The 21,398-nt window shown below is 26.4% G+C and overlaps 2 protein-coding genes across 2 annotated transcripts; one reads left to right on the plus strand and one right to left on the minus strand.

The window, feature by feature from the left end:
* The first annotated feature begins 9,279 nt into the window (after window positions 1–9,279).
* Window positions 9,280–14,832, plus strand: LOC105835316 (protein takeout). Its single transcript, XM_012678463.3, has 5 exons — window positions 9,280–9,785; window positions 11,127–11,260; window positions 11,564–11,736; window positions 13,862–14,070; window positions 14,404–14,832. The coding sequence occupies exons 1-5, from the start codon at window positions 9,716–9,718 to the stop codon at window positions 14,553–14,555; spliced, it is 738 nt and encodes a 245-aa protein (XP_012533917.1). The 5' UTR covers window positions 9,280–9,715; the 3' UTR covers window positions 14,556–14,832.
* Window positions 14,833–15,711: 879 nt separating this feature from the next.
* LOC105835324 lies at window positions 15,712–20,066 on the minus strand. Its single transcript, XM_012678476.3, has 5 exons — window positions 19,889–20,066; window positions 18,165–18,251; window positions 17,788–18,054; window positions 16,607–16,765; window positions 15,712–16,249 (listed from the first exon to the last, which is right to left on the minus strand). The coding sequence occupies exons 1-5, from the start codon at window positions 19,959–19,961 to the stop codon at window positions 16,101–16,103; spliced, it is 735 nt and encodes a 244-aa protein (XP_012533930.1). The 5' UTR covers window positions 19,962–20,066; the 3' UTR covers window positions 15,712–16,100.
* Between the last annotated feature and the right edge of the window lie 1,332 nt (window positions 20,067–21,398).

The raw sequence follows: 21,398 nt of genomic DNA on the forward strand, positions 1-21,398 counted from the left end.
CATTTAAGTTAAATGCATAAATTCTTCAACTGACGAAATTTTAATATAATTAGAAAATTTTGTTAAATTAACAATATTTTTCTGTCCGTATGTATATTATATATAATATATATATATATATATATATATATATATATATACATATATAATTAAGTTTAACTTTTTACTTACTTTTAAGCTTTTAATGCAAGGTTCACAAATATTGGAGATATCACTTCAGCAAGAAGAGCCACCAGACCAAACTCGTTCCGCGACGCTGTCTTCCATTTGTCTAGCGTTGTCCAGTTTAATACGAACCAATGCGTCCTCGAAAAAATCCAAAGCAACGAAAAAAGAAATACTAGTTCAACAAGAATTAGTTGTATTTTTCGTTGATCATAAATTCTTAATCGTATTATACAAACAAATACATGCAAGCGGGTAGCTACAGAATTATTCACACAAATTATGTATTTTTTTATACAAATATTATTTATATAAAATAAAACTAATTTTTTTTTTTTAGAAAAACAATTATAAAATTTTAAATGTATTGTTAAGTGTGTAATTTTAAATGTAATGTTAATACATTTTTTTAGCAAAAAACTATACACGTGTTTATAAAAAGCTTTATATATATATATATACATAAGTTTTTATAAACACGCGTACAATTTTTATATATATATATGGAAAGAAATGTTTTTTAATGTGTTTAAAACACGTCTTATATGTTATACAAGTCTATAGACACATATACGTATATATTTTCAAGATTTTTGTAAAAATGCATCTATAACAAGATGAATTATTTTTTATAAGATATTTTTAGAACAATTATGTATATTATTAACTGTAACAGCAATGATTAAAATATTATGTAATTCTAATATAGAGTTTAGAAATTTTTGCCCTTAATTTAGCATTTTAATATTTTTTATTATTTATTGTTACAATGATACACACAATTAAGGTTTAACAAACAATCAAATTAAGAAATTTAAATAACAACTTTTAAATTTTTTGCATTGATGATTCAGTCAAATATTAAAAAACAGTCTGGTTAAAAAAATTTAATACTTTGTGATATTTTATTTAAAAAAGATAAAAAACTTTGTTGTAATAAAAATGCAAAAGGGTTTGTATGCTTGGATTCTTCTACTTTCTTCGTAAATAAAATGTATAAAGATCGCCTATTTAGTTTGTAGCAGATTTTGATGCTAAATGTAATTTTTTTCTATAATATTAATTTAATATTCTCAGCTTATATAAACTACGCGTCGATAATTTTGTCAGTTTAAAAACACAGTTACTAAACAAAATTTTGATGTTCAAAAGCATCTTTAAAATTCTCCTTCTTTTTATCCAAAAAAAATTGTAAATCTTTATTCTGGCTAAGATATTGTTCCTTGCAATAAATTATTTACAATTTCTTTAGTGTAAAAAGGGAAATTTTTTAAGATGATTTTGAGCATAAATATTTAGTGTAATAAGTGTGTTTTAAAACTGACAAAGTTGTTGGTGAGTAGTTTATATGAGCTAAGAATTAATAAAAAAATTAAAATAATGGAAAAATTATATTCACCAAGATTTGCTGCAGACCGAATTAAGCGATCTTAATTTTATCTACATGTTTAAAACATTTATTGGTTGGAGAATTAATTTACTATTATTAAAAATATGTAAGTTTTATTGTGTTTGACAATGTCAATATTAGCATAAAAGTTAATTTATTATACTAAAAAAAAAAAACTTTTTTGAAGCTTCTGTTCTCTTAAAATAAAGAAATAAGTCTGTCAGATTTAATAAATGATACTTTATAAATTTTCTAATAAGTATACTACGAGTAATTTCACAAATATTTTTGGTCGCAATATTAATTTAAAAAATTGCATTTTATTATATATATTAAAATTTTTATATTTAGATATTGTCTAAATTTTATGTTATCTAAATATTTTAACATGTTTTGTTCTTACAAGTTTCATTACGTACACTGCTGTAAATATGTAAATGAACCCCTGTATATAGATAACCATGATGCACTCGTGCTTCGAAGATAATCGCATTCTGCATAGATGTCCAAAGAAATTGTTCTTTTTATTAAAATTTAATAAAATTTAAAAAAGAAAAGGGAATAAGATATTTATAAATAACATTTATTATATACACAAATAATTTTAGTTTTAATTAAATGTTATGTACATAAAAAAATAATTAAATATAATATATTGTTAATATTTAATAAAAAATATTTTAAGAACATATTTTGTATATGTACCTATATTTACTTTTAAAATATTTTATGAAATATACACTAACATTTAATATATTTATCTTTAAAACACTTAAAAACATTTATAACAACATTATTGATAGGATTATTGATACGAAAAAAACACATTTTATTAATTAAACTTTTAATACTTTTATCGATTACGTGAATGCTCCTTCTTGAATCTCGAATTTATATCGGATTAAAAATCTGTTATCACATTTTCTAAAAAATTAATTGCTGAAAAATCAATGGCTGTATTTAACAGATTCAACAGCTAAGTAGCAATCGAACATGATTAGCTCTAACTTTTAAAACAAAACGGCATTGTTCAACGAAAAATTTAGTAATGTTGCTCAAATGTTGAATCTGCTGAATGCAGCAGCTGAATGCTGAATGCAGCATTCATAGTATAAGATCGACAATCTTTTTACGCGATTCTTTTTTACAATTTGATGATCGGTTTCGTCGAGTTGACCATAACAACGTTTTGTGCGATACCTTCCGCTTACAAATATAACTATGATAAACTACTCATACATTCTTTATTGTAAAAGACAGTCTTTTATTTCAAATAACTATTTTTTAGATATATTTACATTTTTTAATATTCCATTTTGTTCTTTAACTTGATAATATCACAGAAAATTTTTTATATTTAGCATTCAATGTCGAATACCGTACTAATGAAACGTACGGAAACAACTAAAACATTTGGCCAACATTTATTTTCATATAATATAATTTGTTTTGTCTTTTAATAATTATATTATTTAATTGTTTAAATTAAAATTATTTAGATTAAAATCCGTTTTTATTTTTTATTATTTTGAAACCATTTCAGACATAAACCAAGAATTTGTTACAACATAATTAAAATCAATTTTTAATTATTAAAAAATTGTATAAAATTACATTAAATTTTGTAATACATAGATTTTTGATAGTAATAATTAACTTTTAAAAAAAGAAACATGTAAAAACAAAATTCTAACATTTTTTTTAGTTTATCCTTTAAAAGAATATGATTATCATACATATAAGCATACATTTTAATATTTTAAATCTAACACAACCGTATTAAACAAAATAACGCACAAATACAACGTCAGCAAAACTTAAGGCCAGTTACACATTATGTAAACGGAAAAATTTCACTGTTCCCGATATGCAGTATTACTTTTTAGGTCACATATTGCTTATTTACTCATTTGAGAAATCAAATCCACTTTGAAGAACGAGTAAAAATTATACAATTAACAAGAACAACTCATGTTTAATAATTTTACATTAGAATTCTTGTACAATTACTTATATATTTATATATATGTATAATTACTGTACACACACACACACACACACACACACACACACACACACACACACACACACACACACACACACACACACACACACACACACACACACACACACACACATAGTATATATATATGTATATAGGCTATTACGTTAGAAAAATGTAAATATAAATTTACATTTTATAATTGTGTAATATTGTGTAATTAAATAATCTCTCTCTAAAAAAGGCATATTATTGATTTTGTCATCGCTTTTCCGCGATGCTGATTGGTTGTCAAGATTGTATGACTTGCTTTACTCTATCATTTGCTGCTGTCAAACTTTTGAAAAAGTTTTAAAATAACTGTATTTAAAAAAGAGAAGAAAATATTTGAGAAACAAAACTTTATTGAGAAAGAGAAAAAGAGCCAGTTACCGTATTTGAGAAACGAAGGAAATTTGACAGAAAAAAAAGATTAGTGTAAGAGAGAGTTTGAGTGTGAAAGGGAGAAGGTGCTGTAATAATAAGATATAATATTAAGTATGTAAGAATTTGACATTTCGCATAATAATCTTTCTGTATTCTTTCCTTAGTAGGATAGAAAAGAGATAGGTAGATATATAGTATATAAGCGTACATTGACTAATAATAGAGGGAGTTTGAAATTAGAAACAACCTGAAAATGTATTATAATTTATAATTTAATTTAAAATTTTATTTAAAAAATATTTTTTTTTCTAAAAGAAAGAAATTTGATCGGAAAGAGATAAGTAAATAGATAAAGAGTTTAAAAAAAAGAGAGCAAGAGATTATGTTTGGCAAGTAATTAGAAGGAGACACAGCAAGTGAGAAAGAGAGTTTTAGAGAGAAGAAATAAAGAAAAATAACAGATAGTTTCTAAATAAATATATTTTTTTTTTCAATATATCTTTTAAACTTTTAACAAATCGCGTATTTTTTGACACAGGATTTTTATTTAAAAAAGAGAAGGAAAGGAAAGTGTTTAGAGAGAGAAAGTGAGAGAGAAAGACAGAAGGAGGAGGGGAAGAAAGAGAGGGAGAGAGAGAGAGAGAGAGTTCTCGTATTTGAGAAATAAAGAAAATTTGATAAAGAAAGTGATTAGTGTGAGAGGTAGAAGCTGTAATAATAAGGTATAATATTAGGTATTTAAGAATTTGACATTTCGCGTAATAATCTTTCTGTATTCTTTCCTTAGTAGGATAGAAAAGAAATAAGTAGATATATAGTTTATAAGCGTACATTGACTGGCAATAAAGAGAGTTTGAAATTAAGAACAACCTGAAAATGTATTATAATTTATAATTTAATTTAAAATTTTATTTAAAAAAATATACCTTTTAGGAAGAAAAAAGTTTAATCGGATAGAGATAGATAAATAGATAGATTTGAAAAAGATTTGAAAAAGAAAGAGCGAGAAATTACGTTTGGCAAGTAATTAGAAGGAGACACAGCGAGTGAGGAAGAGAATTTTAGAGAGAAGAAATAAAAATAAATAAAAATTATTTAAGAATAAAATTGTTTGTAAATAAACTGAATATAAATACAGAAAAAGAATAAGTGTAATGTTCATTATAAAAAGGCGAAATGGTGCGCGCAAAACGTGCGCAATGTAGTGTTCTAGTATATAATAAAACGGACAATTAATATACATTAATATTAATAATACACTTTTTTATAATATAAAAATTTGATGTATTTTATAAAATTATATTAACATCAATAAAGTAAATTGCAGTAAAATCTTGTAAATTGTACTAAACTGATTTAATTATTCGTAATTTGGCATTCCATATAAGATTTAATAAATAAGTATAAAAATTTTGTAGCAGAAAAATTCCTTTCTTAATTTAAATTCTTTATTATAATTTTTTATAAAGGACCCCGCACAAAACATATGGAAAATAGTTTTTGATCAAATTGGCTGAAACTTACGTTATGTTACGTTATGAAACTACAGGTTCGGTTTTAAAAGGACACATAAACACGAGATAGAAATCGTCTCACAATTGAAAAATAATGTACATATAACATTTTTTATGTCAATAACATTTTTTACTTGCAGAAGATACCAATATATGCATGCGCAGCAAGTATTATGGAAATCTATCTTGAAATAAAGTTTTTTTGAAAATAATGTATGCGCAGTATGTACCTATAAAATTAAAACCATACGTGATAAATATCTGAAGAATATAGAATTGCACAAAAAGTTCATATAATGTCTATGGCACGAGTAGTAAATACATTTTTAAAATACAATTGCGCAGTTGATACGAGGTTCATACCATTGATATCTTCTGCAAGTAAAAAATATTATCGATAAAAACTGTTAGTACAGTCATGTTTTTCCAGTTACATTTCTTTCTATAGATAATTTACATACGTTTTAATATTGCAGGTGATCATATTTCGCTACTTTAACCCTTTGTATCTTAGGAAATATTGACTTTTGAGACCTATTCTGTAACTCATAACAACAGTTCAGTATTGCTATATTGCGCAGCTTTTTTGTCATGTACATATAATACGTGCGCAACGACAATGTAACGATATCGACACTGTCATTAAGAGTTACAGAATAGGCTTATTAGTACAATGACAACTTTTTATGCATGATTTTAGTATGATGAAAACTATAACATAACGCAATTTCAGCCAATGTAACCAAAAACCATTTTCCATATGTATTATGCAAGATTCTTTATTTTAAAATTATTTTATAAATTTTATAAACTTTTATATTTTAATAATAAAAGCTTTTTGCAATGGTTATATAAAAATTAGAATCTTTTTCTAATATTGTACTAAAAAATATTTTTTTTATTTTGTAAATGTCTCGTAATAGATATTGTAAATTACGGAATACATTTTAGTGTTTATTTGCCGAAATCACATTGCATAATGCAAATAGCTTGCAATCGAATGCAAATGAATGACTCGTTACATCATACAGAATACGCTATACACTTACTGCGTTGCATCTATAATTGTACTTTATTAACATAAACCTGTTGTTTACATTGTATGTAAAATTATTATTTTAGCTTAAAAAACTGTTTTTACAGTTCTACAGTTTCAAGAATTATTCATTAGAAATAAAAGAAATTACTTCTACATGATTCTTGTTATTCTCTCTGATCTAAAAATGGCTTTTACGCAGGAGTCAAGTACTATAATGTTTCTCATATCTTTCAAATTTCAATAAAAGCAATATATACAACTGACTAAAATAAAAAGAGTTTAAAATAAAAGTAATTAAAATTTACATTTTTTAAATAAAAGATTACATAAAGCTAAAAATACAAGAAAACATTTCTGTATAGATTTCCCTTCATAACTCAAAACATTCGTAAAAAAATTTTACAAATATTGAATGTACCATTCAAATATTTTTGATAAAATAGCAATAAGAAGTATTATAAACAGCATAATTTTTAAATAGAATAAAATTGTTTCCAAGATTGAAGAATTAATTTTAAATGATTTTTATTGTAATATAATTTATCTCATAGAAATCTTCTAGTTCCATTTCGTATGAAAATATTAACATAATCAAAATAGGTTATTAAATTTTATATAAAATTTAATAAAAGAGAATAAATTACAGGAAACTTCGTTACTTTAAAACAATTTTAATTAACTTTGATAAACTTTGATAAACTTAAATTGTCTAATTAACTTGAAAGTCTATAATATGAACTCAATCGTTCAGATAACAAAATGACATTATTTAATTATGTGAACACGTTTACATACCAACTTAAATAAGCAATTGTTAAACATAATTCAACAGATTCAAAATTCTTGTCTCCAATACTTAAGTGTTGGTAAATTTGTATATATTACTTCTCTTCATATACGGTTTGGGTGCATGCATTAAATATATGTATATTAATGTATATGTATATCAATGTTTCATCCTTTATTTGTGTTGTCTTGTCTTCAACGTTTTTCATTCCAAAACTTTTTCTTATTACCTCCTTCAGTTAAACTCCCAATTTCGAAACGATATTACGTCCGCCACACGTTTCCAAAACCGGTTATCCACTCTTCTGTATCGTTCCTCAAAATTTCATGCCACTTTCTCGTTTACGTTTATCAAATATTTAAATTCATTTCTAATCGACATTCGTTCAATGTCATCATTTTCCAGTTTTCAATCAGCTTCTCATTTTATATTATCGCGATTTTAATAAATCCTTAAATTTTCTCTTTTTTTCCCTGTACTTATTATTGTTATACTTTGTTCCCTATGTTTTCTAATTAGGCCTTATAGCAGCTGTCAGCTATCGCCTCGCCATTTGTGATGCAATTTAATTTCTTTATTATTAGTAACTTAGGCTCTCTGCTATCCATTGTAATTTGTACGCAATAAAGGTATTATTATTATTATTATTACTATTACTATTACTACTACTATTACTATTATTATTATTATTATTATTATTATTATTATTATTATTATTATTATTTCTTAAATGGTGTATATCACTTATTAAAAAATTACAAAATATTTATTACAATTTATATATTTTTTTAAATTTACCAAAATATTTTATAAATTGTTTTTGTATATGTTTGTAATTTTAAATTAAATAGATTATAAAGAGGTTATTCACAGAATAATAATCTATTTATAAAATATATATAAAGATTATATAAATATTAATCTTTTTTATTTTTTATATTGTATATTTTATATTGTATATTTTTTATATTGTATTATACCATAAAGATTGTATAAAATATTTAATCTATATTTTAATTACACATGTTAAATAAAAATTATTTTCCTTTACATGTATATAAAATATATAACATTAAAAAAGTAACAGAAAAATAATAAAAGAATAATATTTAAAAAAAACAATTAACCTTTAAAAAACCGGTCTTTTTTTAGACGATTTTCTTAGTTTTAATGCTAGAACATTTTTGTCCTTGTCAGTGACTACGGAAGATATAACATCGCTCCAGTGCCTATATAATATTAGGCTTCCGGTCCGGAAAAAAATAAGTGGTTATTTTTTTGTTATATTTAAACTTTATATTATTGTTAATTATTAAAATACGTTTAACGTTTAAGGTTTATACGTTTTATTTATTATTATTAAAATATGTTTAACGTTTAAGGTTAAAAACGTTTAACCTTTAAAATATGTTTAACGTTATTTGCAATAAAAATGTAATATTAAAAAATATGTACAAAGACATAATTATGTCCCACTTTGTGAGGTATAAGGCAGTAAAATGTCATTATACAAAACAGCACATCAATTTATTTTGAAATAAATGCACCCCATAGTATTTTTGGTAAATTTAATTATAAACCTAATATTAGGCTTTCAGTCCTGGAAAGGTTAACAAATATTTAGATAAATAATATTATCATAATCATATCATAAATATTGTAAATAACATTTAAATGACATTTAAATGACATTTTTAAGATATTTTAACGCAAAAGTTATATTAAATAAGTCACTTTGTTATATGAATGATTGAATTGATTTATTTAAGTTGATTGAAGTGGCCTTCAATCTTCTTGCTATTTAGCATTACAGATTTCCAAAGTTTGAAAATATCCTGTAATCAGAGACAAAATTTGTGTTTAATTTCTTCAATATTCATGTTAACTTATTCTCTAATTATACCTAAAACGTCAATTTCTATGCAATATGCTTTCGTCATGATTAAAGCGCAGCCGCAGATTTCTCATTATGCGAATGTACAGCGATCAATGATTTATACTTTACATGTGGGGGACTCCATCACGCATATCTTTTAAAACACTTTCGTCTCGTCGTCATCGGCCTGTGTAAGACTCGTCTGCTGTTGCAGACGACGAAGGAGGCGCAGGTGCATACATGTTGCAGCAGTGAAAGTATCCGGGAGTGTAGTACGATCTGTCAATGCCCTCTCTTATATAGTCAGTCCGATTCTAACGGTGCCGTTTAGCGCGCTTCAGTCAAATTCATCGTCGTACCCGGTGATCCTCGATCCCAGGATCGCGATAAGATCCTAGTCCTAGCTTCGGCATAAGGTACAATTGGAGTCGCAAAGGTGGACCGCAAGTCCCGACCGTCGTAACTTTCGCGAAACTTTCGTTTTCGTCGTTGCCGCTGCGGCCGTATTGAAAAATTATGACTAAGAAGCTGTGGGCCATCCTCCTCCTTGTCGGCTGCACGGCAACTCTCTCCTCTGACACCAGTCGTGAGTAATCAAAATATTTTCACGTTAGCGTATCTTTCGAATATTCATGCACTTATAATCGTGTTGTTTAAATTAAATTTAAATATAAGCAAAAACAATTATTAATTATAATAAATGCATGGCACGTACTAACAGAAATTGCTAATGAGAGAATGTATTTATACTTGTTCATAAAGAGTTTTATTGATGGTTACGGTGTTGAAAGTACATTGCAGCACTTGATGAATCCCCTGCTGACAATAAAATTTTACATATACTTAGACAAAACTATAATAGAAATGTTGGAGATTATGTCATTAAAAGCCACTTAAGCACTTCATAATCAAACGATCGTCTCATAAATTCCATGTTTAAATGTTCATCTTGTAAATAATTCAATATATCAATTTCAATAACATCTATTTAAGCGAACTTCTCATAAACTTTTAATAAACACATAATTTTTTGCTGGGTAATAGTTTATAATTGATTATCGCTAAGAAAGCCAATTGTATTTAAACAAGTGTGCCACGTAAATTTATTGTTAATAGTAAATGTAACATTCATAAAAAATTTGAGAAATAAAACACAATCTGTGGCTTTAAGAAATTATGAACACATTTAATTATTTCATGTTACAATAAACCAAAATAATTTTAAAATAATAAAATTTTCTTTCTTTCATTTACTTGTAATTTTCTGCACGCAATCGCACTGTCGCAAACGCCGGATCTTCATTTCCGCAGCAAATACTATGTGGTAATCAAATATGTTCAAAGTTCAGCATAAACGTAAAACATCTATTTAAATTTCAATACGTCCGTTATTGATTTAAAACTATCAATATTTATTTGTAAATTTACATTGTAAAGAATGGAACATAGCGTTTCAGAAAAAAATAAAACACAAAAAGAACATATTATTTGTATGTTGGGTGCTTGAACACGTACGTGTACGTATACATGCGGAGTGCTCTAATTATGCAATTTATTCGCTGTACTTTTTTACTAAGGTTTTTTTCACACTATTTTGCAAAGGATTAGAAAAAAAAGAACGTTAGAAAAAGAGCTCTCAGTAATCTCTTGCAGCTGTACCAATTTGTAATACTTGTTCTTGAAGGTGCATTTTCGTCACAAGATAGTACTTTCACTTTTAACGCGAGAATTTAATACGCTTTTTACTCATTGACGCTTTTACTTATGCGATCTAAAACGTTAAATTTCTCCTGGTTTATAAAAAAGGATGTAATATTCGAAAAACATGTAATTATTTCACATTTGGAACAATAAAACGTACGTGACTAAACAACCTACGTTGAAATAATACACAGCCAACACATGCATAACAACGTTTTACTCATAGCCGAATATGTGAAGCAATGCTCCAAAAGCGATCCGAAGCTGATAAATTGTTTGATCGATGCCCTGCATCATCTGCGACCTTACCTGAGCGCCGGAATCCCCGAAATTGAGTTACCGGCAGTAGAACCGTTTCGTGTAAGTTTAATCTATTGAATTATACTATACAAGCAATATCATACATCTATTTCACTTATTTTATTTATCGATAGATTTCTCCCAAGGAGAAACATTTCAAATAAAAAAATTCAGCTTATTATGTATTTGTAGCGCGCTACAAATCGTACACTTTGAAAAACATCCGACAATGTTGCAGATTTAAAATCTGCTCTAAAAGTCATCTCCAATAAACTTTATAGACATAATAGCGATAGAATTAGAAATAAAAGTTTTAAATTATGCCAGTTTACTTTCAAAAGCATATTCTATCTTTTCCCACAGATGGACGAACTGACTCTCTCCCTAACGGGTGGTGCGAATGGTTATAAGATTCAGCTACGGGACCTGTATATAAAAGGGGCGAGTAACTTTACGGTGGAGGATATCAAACTTGGCTCACCCTTCCAAGCCATTGTACGAATGCCGGCCCTTATACTAGACGCGCATTATTCCAGGTATTTAAATCTTATAATTCTTTGTAACAAAAGAACAATATACGAGTTAAATAAAATGGAGAAAAGTGGTCAGCAAATATAGGTCTCCAAGCGTCATCCCTTTATTTTTCAGAAACACTGCACTGTAACAATATTAATAAAAAAATGCACTACTTGAATTAAAGAAATAAAAACTCATAGTTTATACGTTTGTGGTTTTCTTTTTTCATTTAAAGTCTGCCAAAAATGAATGCTTCAAAAGAGAGTATACAATTTTGCATAACTTTCTTTTGCACAGTTAAAACAATGGTAAATACATTGATAATATTAAATTAGAAAACGTTATTAAAAAGTTGTCAAGACGATATTTGACATTACGTTGCTTATGCTTGCGATGTTGCATATTGTAATTAGCATAACGAATAAATCAACAGAAAACATTTTACATGGAAGTAAGAGGTTTCTAAGAATCCTCATATTAAGCATTATAAGCATTATAAGTATTTATAAATTATTTTGTACAGATGATTTATGTAGAAAAAAAAGAAAAAAACAGGCGAATGTAACATTATTGTCAGTTTTGAAGTGTACTTTAACAAATATTTTTTTTGCTTATATATAAAAGATTCAAGTATTATTAAATTTGCTTGTTACAAAAACTGCCACATCATTTAATAAAAAACACATCTTAATTTGAATTTATGTTTTCAAAGTTCTATTTTTAACATATCAATGAGTTGTAAATCGCCTAAGGGCCGAAGCACAAAACATGGCGTAATGATTAAGACAGTCGTAGTGGGACAAGCTTGTGCGTTGTCTACGTCTACGACTACGACTGTCTTAATCATTACGCCATGTTTTGTACTTCGGCCCTAACGGTCTACATCAGATCTTAGTGATGGACATAAATTTTTTTTATTAAATTTAATTTTCTTAGCTTTATTTTCGAAATTTAGCTTAGTACTGTGTCTTAAGTCTGATGAATCCTGTCGGCGCGCAGTTTAAAATAAAGCTAAGAAAATTAAATTTAATAAAAAAGAATTATATCCATCACTAAGATCCGATGTAGACCGTTAGGCGATTTACAACTCATTGATATGTTTAATATATTACGGTCAAAATAATGTACTAATATTTTTATTTTTAAATCATTTTTATTTGTTAATATTAATTTTATTATTATCCAATCATATTCTTATTATAATTATCTATTATTAATTAATTCTTAATTAATAAATATAATCCAAACAAAGCGATACGTTAATATCATCAATCTTTCTCTATAAATTTATTTTTTTATAATATATGAGTATTACTTTGAATGATATATATTGTGCAAATATTTCACAACAATATACACACACACATACATATATACATATAATATAGGGCATTTTTTGTGAAAATGGCCCCTCCTCTGCATATTTTATTTTTTGAAATAAATAAATACTTAAGTGCTGAAAATTTTCGTTGATCTTTCTACTTTTGAATGCCGTGTGGCAAATTTGAAAATGCAAAATGGCGGACCCAAAGTAGCGGTTAAAACAAAGAAAGAAGCCATTATTTATAATATAAAATAACATTTGCACATTATTTGACCCTGAAAAAAAACCGATTCAGATGTGTCCTGATTTTAGGCAGTATTGTTAACCCTTAAAATTGACTCTGGGTTAAAATAATTATTTGAATCGGCCCTTTTCAGGATCAAATAATGTGCAAGTGTTATTTTATCCGCTTGAGCCATAACAGGGAAGAAAAAATCTATGGTGAATGTATGATAAGCTTTTATTAATTTACTGTTTATAATTACGATACAAATTAATTAGATTATTTGCAGATTCCATACATTAATATCTCGATTATCGATAGACCTAATCAATATTGGACTTTTATATTCATCTCGATCCCTTTTACCTTTTACGAGCGTTGACCTACATGTTTTGGGACTGTATATATAAAAAAAATGTATATATAAAAAGAATTATATTTATTTTGAAAAAGTATTTGTTTTATTCCATAAGCAATAACAGATTAGCAATAAAAGCAACAAAAGGCAAAAATAAATTGTAAAAATCATGATTTAAATAATTTGATATCTTATATTTAAAAGATAAAGTTTTTATTTTGTCAAATTTAAATTTTATAGTTCCGGCGTGTTAATAATTTTACCGGCAAGTGGAAACGGTACATTCCACGCGCGTTTCGGAGATGCTAGAGCACTAGTCAGAGGGACAATCTCAACGAGGTCACGAGAGGGAAAGACGTATATGAACGTCGATAACCTTGACGTAGTACTCGCAGTGAAAAATCTACAAATGCGAGTCAGCAAGATCTTCAACAACAATAGAATACTCAGTAAGCAAATTGCAACACAAATCTAATTAATAATAATAATTAATAATAATATAGAAAATTATGTAAAAAATATATCACTTTTTATAGTTGTATTCGGAAAAAAATATATTACCTGAGTATTACTCTCGGGTATTATTTTATTCTTGTTCTACATTCGACGAACAAGAATAAAATGATGGGGGCATATTCGAGTGATGTTTCCAAATACAGTCTATGATATATATTATACATATAATATTTATTATAATATTACAATTATTAACTCTATTTTACGTATTTATTATTATTTCTTTTTATGAATGTATTACCTTTTATTTCTTTTAATTATTATAGCCGAGGCAATCAATCTCTTCCTTCGAGAGAACGGGCAAGAAGTGTTGAAATTGATGGAGCCACAGCTGAAGAAGAAGCTGTCGGCACTCTTTGCTGGCATTGTTAATCAACTCTTACGACACCTGCCAGTGGAAACGTTCCTTATACCTTAAAACATCTATATTATAATCTTTATTATAATAGTTATTATTATTAACTTCTTCTTATTAAAATCAACAATAAATTTTAAACATGCACGGGAACTAAATAATGTAGTATAGCATAAGAAAGAGATCGCTTTTCAGGCATTCTTCTAATTAAAGATAAGCATAATATGTAGACATGCTTTTAAGCAGGGTTCTAAATAATGCATTACTTTTTGTAATGCATTACGGTTTTATTAAAAAGTATTTTTTTAATAACTTATACAAAGGTTCTTAATTACGCATTACTTTTAAAATAATCAATGTAAATTTTTTCATTACGCATTACTTTTGAAATAATTAATGCGATCTTCTTCATTACGCATTACAATTGAAATAATTAATGCAATTTTTTTTATTACGCATTACTTTTTAAATAATCAATGCGATTTTTTTATTTTGGAATTATTGTTTTAATAAATAATGAATAAAAAAATAATTACTTATTAAAAAATTAATAAGTAATGCATTATTTTTTATTTTGCATTTTTATCACCCTGCTTTTAAGCTGATTTTCAACTTTTAAATAGTAGGTTGATTTCATTTTAATATTTTCAAAATTTTTTTGATATATTTGGACATTAAAAGAATAAATTTTAAAAAATCAATTTTAAAATTGTTACTTTTACAGACAATATATTATATTTACAAAGATAAAAAACGTAATTAAATGTAATATCATGCAATTAAATTTAAGATTAATAAATAATTTTTGTTAATATTGTAAATGTAATTGTTGTTGCTTATATCGTAGTAAAACAAAGATGCAGAAATCATAATAAGTTTTAGATATGGAATTATAAATTTAGCGCACAAATGGAATCAGTGGTACATTGTTAGAATAAAACAAATGTTTTATCTATTTGTTTGGTTTATATAAACAAACCTTATCATATATACCATATATAACATATACATGTGTATATAATAAAAATTAATTATTTTAGTTGGTTTAAATATTTATTTATTTTCTTATATATAAATTATTATCTATTACGTTGTACGTAATATAAATAAACTAAAAGTATGTATATAATTCAACAATTAATAATTTGAAAGAAAAGTTTCAAGAGAGTTAAAAATTATTTGGGAAAATGATTTTATTTATATTGTATCTAATACTCTCTTTGTATTATCATTTATATTTATTACGTTATTGTGCTCACAAACAATCACTAGCAGAAATAGCAATAACACAATGTAGTATTAATAATGTTAAAAATAATGCTAAAAATCTATTTTTACACGTTACCTAATTGTACAATAAATTCGCCATTGTCACACTATTCACACGCATGTCAACGTGGTGCAAATCTAAACACTATCAGGAGTACGCACGATGAGAAGAAAAAAACGTCGGGATAATTATAGACTTCAAATAAAAGAATATGTTAGTTTCCCCTGCGCTAATTTTGCCTAAAAAAAAAATGATCCCGAGTTCAATGATCCTACAATCTTACTAATTGTAAGCTGTGTACGTGTCCTGGCAGGGAAAGAAACGTCTCTTCAACGATCTTAAGGGAACGTCTTCGAGAAGGATACTTTCGAGAATACGCGATTGCTAAGCTCAGTAAGCTGTTCATCCCAACTCTTCGCAAGTATTGGCAGCATCGAGCGATACAAGGTCGGCCAATAATCGTTGACAAATTTGATGGCTGCGTTGGCTAGAAGTGAGAATTCGTAACGATCAGTAACTGCTGTAACGACCAGATTACTATAAGTATACCGACGCGTAAAAGGCAAATTAACCAGATTCATAATCTGTATTATGTAACAAGAGATTACGACATAGGTATCAGAGTTTCTCAACAATTATCAAGGAATTGCTGAAGTGATATAACAAGACAATTAGAGATAATGAAACGGGCGATTACGGCAATAAGAAAAATAAAAGAATACAATGTCTCACATTCAGCATCTTCTTTTGTAGTCACGAACAAAAAATTCATTCTTATTGTTCATAAAAATATAGAAATGTGTCAGCTAGAATAATGTGAAGAAACTTAAAATATTATACTTACTGAGTTCATCGTTACCGTCAAACATGTCACTGAACCAGACTTGCATCTTCCCGATTTCTGGATTTAAATGAACATGTTCTATGGTCCATCTATCATTAGCTACACCTCCTTCCATTATCCATGTACATTTTATGTCTTCCATGCTAATGTTAAAGGCTCCTATTGAAATAAAAAAGAATATACTATAATAAGTAATATTACACATCTGTATAATTAAATCTTATTATTTAGAATATTTTAACATATTGTTTATATCATCTAAGGTTAATAAATTTTTAAAATATATTACAAACAAAGTCATAATTAATAAATATATATATACTTTAAATAAAAGAAATAATAAAATTAATTCTACTGTAATTCATAAAATTATAAAACAATAAAATAAATCGCTAAATTAATAAAATGTATTTCTATCTATTAAACAAAAATGTTTATAAAAAAAAGAGTAAAATTAAATATTTTATAAATAAAAATAATTTAAGTTCTAAAAATAAAAAGAAACAATTTATTTAAGAAATAGAAACAGAAATAGATTTTAGATTTATTTAAGAAGGAAATAGAACAATTTTCATTAAATAAATCATGTTAAAAAAAGAAACATCACATATTTATGAGCTATTCTCAGTAACAGAGAAATGTTATTCGTTATTGGTTTACGCTTCACGGCAGATATTATATTTATACTACAATATGAGAAAAATAGGAAAGAGAAAAATATAAACAAAACAATTTTAGAACCCTATAAACATGTAAAATGTAATATTATCTGTTTTTTATTAGACAATTATAACACACTAACCTTACATTGTGTTTCACTATGTAACATTTTTGTTGGAACAATTAGAATTTTAAACTTAATTGACAAGCAATTTAATAATATTGAACACCAAGAAATTTTTTGTTATTAAAATTGATATAATTATAAAAATTTTTTAAATAGAGAAATTTATTTTTACCATTAGTATCACATGTTTAATTTTTTATTTTAATTTATTTTTTATTTGGATTTTATTCGAATCTATCTAGATAGCACAGAATGATATCTATGGCAATCTATAGAACATTCTTATGTTCTTAGAATGTTTTATATACATGTTTAGAAGACTTGTCTAGTGGCTTCATTTAACTCGGATATATAATCAGTTTTTATATAATTATATTAAAAGCAATTTGCATACCTTCGCCTCCAATATGAAACGATTTTACGGATCCATCGGCTTTGAAATCACCTTCCATAAGCACCGTCGGCAAACTGACATCAGCCTCTAATTTAAAGTAAGTGTCAGAATAATGCGGTCTTACAGCCAAGAATTCAGCCTTTGAAAGTCCATGGGTTTTAACGTTTGTGACTAATATGTCCACTTTTATGTCATCAGCATCATACTGGAGTCTTTCTTTTTCGGAAAAGTATGGGTCCAAGACTGGCACATCAAGATTTGGGATACCTTCCAGAAAAAAATTAAAACTAAAGTACAAGTGTAATGCATTAACACAAATTAACATAATATATTAAGATGAATTGACATAAACACTATTAGTGCTCCGTTTGTAATACCTGGCATAAATTTTGGCCATGCTTCTTCTATCGCAGATTTCAAGCAAGACGCATAGTCATCTGCATCATGCTTGCATGTTTTTACAGCTGTGCAAAACAGATATAAGTATATTAATATTTAATAATACTTAATATTAAATATTAATTCTATATATTACTGTACTAGTTATGATAAAATATATGCCCATCTTTTTATTAACATTACCTAATCTTTATTTCCGTTAACTTTTATATTAAACATTTTACAAGGTTTAAAATTTTAAACAATGAAAATTAAGACCGCAATTGGCATGCAATTTAAGAGAGGCCATACACTGTTATAACAAAATGTTAGTGCTGAAATAAGATTACGTACGTAACTTTTAAAGACATTTCTTAATTTGTCGAACTGTGCGACGTTACTTTTAATCTTAACATACCACATTAAATTTTGAAGTAATATTACAGTATTAAATTGACAGTCAATAATATTGATGCTAATAAGCATCTGTAAGAACTTTTCCCCCTTCTCCAAAAAATACAAAGAATGGCGCACAATATTCAAAAAATAAAAAAAATATATTTAAGAGTCACATAATGTATTATTATATTTCAACATTAAAATCTTGTTATAATTTGTACATAACTTGTACATAAACTTTTCTCGATTTTAATTTAAAACTTATTTCTAGTATTTAATTAGAATATGTTTATTATTATAATTCTGTAATAAAATTTTACACAAATTGACTTATAAAACTTTATATGTCAGCATTGAATTTGTAGTTGATATTAACAACATTTTTCCTTTCTCTATAGTAAAACTAGCCATAAAGTGCAATTGCATTTCTATTTTTATCTACGTATCTAAAAGCATGTTTTGTTTGATGTATCGCTGAAAGAAGAGATTGCTGTTGAAATTAGCATAATTAGAGGTTACCTGTGAAAAATAACAAGATATATAATTAAACGTTTAAACTTGTGCAATTATTAACTACTCAACCATAAAAATCAATCTACACACATGTAAACTTAAGTTACTAATCATTTAATGCAGCTAATACAATATTGTGTAGTATATCATATCTTAGCTCCAAAAATTAATTTATATAATTAATTATAATTTTTATCTTAATGTTGTAAAAATAACACTAATTACACAATACGCGGTCTATTAAAAAACATTATCTAACTTAAAAAATTAAAATATAAAACTATATATTACACACAATAACAAATTGAGTATAAGACTAATATGTAATTAATACAATCTTGAAATAAATAAATATATATATGTATATTACATTAACACCTCAATTATTTAGCAATAATTAAACATAATAATTAAATTTTTAATGTGTACAAATTGTTGTTTTAAATTAAAATTATATATAAATGCACCAAAAATATTGTATCATTATAACTAATCATATAACTCTTTATAACTAAAGTATAACATTAATCAAATAATTATATTTGCAAATTATTACAAAAATTTTTTTATTACATAGAAAATGACTAATGACATAGAATGATCATAACTAAACGTGAAATTTGAGAGATAAAAATGTACACATTAGCCGTACATTATATAAATTATGTCTAAAATTATTGCTTATAATTAAACAAAAACATTTTATTAAATGCTTCAAGACAAGAAACAATGTAGACAAATTAATTTTAAATTTTAAATTATGTAAACATTATTAAAGCAAGCAAAACAAATCGCTGATTAAAGGACTTACGAAGCTCCAAATCCTGAGCCGCGGCAAACACAAACGCGGTAGCGCAGAATAAAAAAAGTGAATAAAACGACATCCTGCTTGATTAAAAATCTTGGTAGCTAATCTGACCAATTATAAACATTCGGTTTTTATATAGTTTCCAGGCCCAAGGACTTGGCCAAGATGCGTTGCAAAATTACATATCATTAAACACATGAGAAGCGAGAAGTAGCAGCAACACTTGATCAGAGGTGGTAAACTAAAATGCGGCTACGATAGCTCCGGGAAATGCGTTTCTCTTTTATTCAAGGTGTTTCCGTTAGGTAATGGAGTAAACGAAAATGTTACATCTGTGATATAAATACCGTGTACGTTACGCGTATGTCATAATAATTACCTAGAGATATATAATATATTGTATAATGTAATATATTTATGTAATATATATTCTTTTTTTAGTTGTTATAAGAGAGTACGTATTACATTATTAAATAAATACTAGTACAAATAACGTAATCATTTACAACAGCTGTCAATAAACTTTTTAATTTGGTTATTTTTTTTTTTTAATTTACGTTATTGATATTTATTGATGTTAGCATAGAATGAGATAAAAGTTAAAATTGACATAATAATAGCTATAAATTCTATCTTTATGCATAAGCGTAATTAAATAAATTTGTCTGACAAATTGTTCCGTTAAATAATAAATTAATTATGTAATACTTACGCGTATCTATAGAAATCTGTAACGCCATTTCTGTCGAAAGTTTTCTATTCCTTCTTTTCAAAGCATAACATTTCTTTTCTATTTTTAAAACGGTAATGTTTTTTTATTTATTTTGATTTTCTTTGTTTTTAGTTTGTTTTTTTTTTTTTTTTTTAAATTGGTTTTCTCTTATTTTTTAAACATTATTGTTAATATAATAAGATACAAAATAAAAATTAATAAAAATGCTTCAGAATTCAAAAAGAGTTTACTTCTTTCCAATCTCTTAACATGATCTCAAAGCTAACTCAAACTCCGAGCGAACAGTTTCCGTGATCTTATTACCTTGAGTACATTCTTGCAATTCGGGCGATCGCGCAAGATTTGCAGACTCGATTCACACCTTGCATTTGTCTAGCTGTGACGGACTTGAGATCAAATCATGTGCTCTGAAGTATACTTCAGTAGCTATAGCTACTCTTGGAACAGAACACGTCAACGATTAGAAATGAGTTTCTCTAATAAATTATGCAGGAAGAAATAAAGAAAAAAAAATGGAGATGCTGAGGAAACATCGTTCGACAGGACTCCACTTTATGATGTAAACTTACGCGGCGTATGCTGATATATATATATATGTCAGCGTGTTGAATGCGAATATGAACCGGCGAATTGTTATAAATATAAATGGTACATGTGTGAACGGCTTTCTGTTATTAATGATCAGCTTTATGCAATACCTGACAGTACTGAAATCTCTCCAATGGTAGTAACATTTACATTTTACTTACAACACAATACGACTTACACATATTTTGTCTT

Source organism: Monomorium pharaonis, chromosome 6 (genome assembly GCF_013373865.1).
Source record: "Monomorium pharaonis isolate MP-MQ-018 chromosome 6, ASM1337386v2, whole genome shotgun sequence".
Taxonomy (NCBI): domain Eukaryota; kingdom Metazoa; phylum Arthropoda; class Insecta; order Hymenoptera; family Formicidae; genus Monomorium; species Monomorium pharaonis.

Excerpts from the sequence above, each read along its gene's own strand:
- LOC105835324 (XM_012678476.3), bottom strand. The coding sequence starts at position 19,961 with ATGTCGTTTTATTCACTTTTTTTATTCTGCGCTACCGCGTTTGTGTTT. Across the intron at positions 18,252-19,888 it reads GGCTCAGGATTTGGAGCTTC|CTGTAAAAACATGCAAGCAT; the intron begins GTAAGTCCTTTA and ends TGTTTTGCACAG. Across the intron at positions 16,766-17,787 it reads GTTTCATATTGGAGGCGAAG|GAGCCTTTAACATTAGCATG; the intron begins GTATGCAAATTG and ends TTATTTCAATAG.
- LOC105835316 (XM_012678463.3), top strand. The coding sequence starts at position 9,716 with ATGACTAAGAAGCTGTGGGCCATCCTCCTCCTTGTCGGCTGCACGGCA. Across the intron at positions 9,786-11,126 it reads TCTCTCCTCTGACACCAGTC|CCGAATATGTGAAGCAATGC; the intron begins GTGAGTAATCAA and ends TTTTACTCATAG. Across the intron at positions 11,737-13,861 it reads CTAGACGCGCATTATTCCAG|TTCCGGCGTGTTAATAATTT; the intron begins GTATTTAAATCT and ends TAAATTTTATAG.